This window comes from Toxoplasma gondii, chromosome X (assembly GCF_000006565.2).
Source record: "Toxoplasma gondii ME49 chromosome X, whole genome shotgun sequence".
Taxonomy (NCBI): domain Eukaryota; phylum Apicomplexa; class Conoidasida; order Eucoccidiorida; family Sarcocystidae; genus Toxoplasma; species Toxoplasma gondii.
In genome coordinates, this window is record NC_031478.1 from 6,807,924 (window position 1) to 6,810,481 (window position 2,558).

At 52.0% G+C, this 2,558-nt stretch overlaps 1 protein-coding gene across 1 annotated transcript; it reads left to right on the forward strand.

Moving 5' to 3' along the window:
* Positions 1 to 478: 478 nt before the first annotated feature.
* On the forward strand, positions 479 to 2,038 carry TGME49_215185 (hypothetical protein; the record flags this gene model as incomplete). The annotated part of the gene is made up of 4 exons (XM_018779680.1): positions 479 to 609; positions 968 to 1,237; positions 1,333 to 1,483; positions 1,784 to 2,038. 4 exons carry the CDS (start codon positions 479 to 481, stop codon positions 2,036 to 2,038), a joined length of 807 nt encoding a protein of 268 aa, XP_018635703.1.
* Between the last annotated feature and the right edge of the window lie 520 nt (positions 2,039 to 2,558).

A 2,558-nucleotide genomic window follows, 5' to 3' on the forward strand; every position in this document is an offset into this window, starting at 1 on the left:
CACGAGCTCTCCGACTTCCCTCGTCCACAGCGATACGACACGAAGGAATGCCCCTCTGTCACACTCCGCGTAGTGGCTTGTGATAGTTCGAACTAAGCACCGGCGTCCACCACTTGGTGCCGGCCACTTCAATTGGCCAATGCGTTGGTTGCCAGCTTTCAGGGGTGGGTGACACACATCATAATAAATCAGGTAGCTGAGCAATAGCGTCGTCTTGCAGCTGCGAGCCGCCGCGTCAGCTCTTCGCTGTAGGGAACAAAGCCAAACCTTTCACGTAGGTGTCCTTCCGTTCCTTCGTCTCCGTTCACAGAGAGGAGATCCGGCGTAGTGTGCGAAGGAAAAAACGTTTATTTGCTGATCATTGTAAAGGGATTTATCTCGTGGGTCGAGCACAAATACGGTAATGCCATGGTCGTTCGTAGACCGGTGCTGATGAACTCAGGGACAGGATCGTGGTTTTCTCCCCCAGCGACACGCGATGGATCCTGTTTGTCCCCATTCACCTGCTCCCAAACATATCTGGTTGAAAGGCGACACACTGGGAGTGATGAGTACGGACAACTGCATTTCTGTTTGGAGGCTCGGTAAGGGAGCTCCTGCGCTTCTAAGGTACGTCACATAAATGCTTAATGGTGCTAGCGACGATCCTTGCTCTGAGCAGATCCAAAGTCAGCAAGAAGCAAGCCCTGAGTGCTTGCTTCACGGCAAGGCAGCTCAGTCCCTTCCGTTTCAAGGGTACTACGTGGACTGAGAATCAGTTGCGACCCCTGAGTGCCATCATTCATAGTTCGTGTGGCTACTGCGAGCAATGCTTCTGTAGCCAATCGAATCAGACGCTTACCGTTTTTGTCGCAGGTGCACGGTCATTCTGGCAGTGTTGACTCACCCCCAGAGCGCAGGGAGGCAACTGTGCAAAGAAACCGCTGGACCTCACTACCCCGATTTGTTTTCTCCATGGCATGTACAGCACTGAAAAAGTAGAAGCGTCCTGCACTGAAGATGATACCATAGTCGTCAAGTCTATAACAGGAGCCAAGGACGGTAGCAGGATCAGCTTCATCTTACAGCGGAGGAAACAGAAAAATTACCGGCCCGACAGCGCACAGAACCTCACTCTAGACGAGCGCGGTAATCTGCCTGTTCCGCTCGCTGAGGACACTTCAGCAGAGTGCGTGACTGAGGAAAGCGCCGAGGAAGCCCTGGGAATATTCGACGTTTCAACGACTAACTTCTGGATGTAAGAAATGCCTCAGTACACCACAGAGAACTCCAGCAGTCCCAGCCACGACTTTATTGAGAGCCGTTGTTGAACACGTGTCGCGGCTTTTGCAGATACGGCCTCGAAATACTGAGAGGCACCAAGCTAACGTTCCATCAGTGGGATGAACGGGATGTCCGTCTGCTGGTATGCTGTGTGTGGCGGCCGGAAAACCCACCTGTCGCCGACCCACTGCAAGACAAAAGAGGCTCTCCTCGCTTGCGGGTAAGTGGCCTAGAAATTAAGAGACTTGGAGCGCGGTCAACGAACTCCTCCGGCCGCAGCGAGCACTTGTAGACGAAAGAAATGCGTTCATGTGGTAAGCTTTTGTCGAGCATTTCTGGGCAAGTCTAGCTTATATTTCTGCAAGGCGTTACACGTGCAGCCTCTCGTTTGCCCTCGTTCTAAGGAAAAACTTCATCCGCCTCCCCCATGCCGGGACCTTCTCACTGATAGTGAGGCACAGGGTACTTCTCCCTGCATCTGGATACAGAACTTCCTCTCTTTCTTATTCTGCACCCACAGCAAATGAACAGCAGATCTCGACCTTATATCGTGACATTCTTTATCGACCATGATGGACGGTTGGCCGAACAGGTGAGATCACCTAGAGACAGCGGTTGCGTAGAGGTTTTTTCTCACACACTGCTTACGCCAGCAAGCCAGACAGGAGTTATTTCAAGTCTGCTGTTAGGAGCTCCACTCACATGTCTTCGGACATATGAGTTTGGCAGTCGCTGCAACGCCCAACGGAACCTCTCTTCACCATCTTCCTACTGAGCACACATCATGTTCAGGCTCGAGCGCTGCCAGTGAAACACAGTTTCCCACATGAACACTTGCATACGTGCGATCCTTTCAGGCCCTCCGTTGCAAAAATGCATATTATATGTCTACTGTCTGGGTGCCTCCTCAGTTCGTACCAGGTGATTGTCGCGAGGAGGGCACTGGTTTCTCAACCCAGAGGACTCCAAGAGAGAAATCCGAAAGCCTCTCTCAGACTCTGACACATCCACCACTTCGCACCCTGTGTTCGAGTTCTGCCCTCAGGAATGCATTCCAATGTGTGTCGGTCTCGTGGAAGCCAATTCCGCGTCAGCATCACCTCGTTGGTACCTGACTGATTCTTTGACAAGTTCAGGCTCTCCCGAGGACTCCAGCGTCGACGGCAACACTGAATATCTTCCCACCAGAAACGTTCAGTTAGTACCCATCTGTATGGACACGCCTTGTTTTGTTTTGGTTTACTTCGAAACAGCTTCTTGTCACTCCCGTGGCTCCAGTTCTGTCTCGAAAGAAC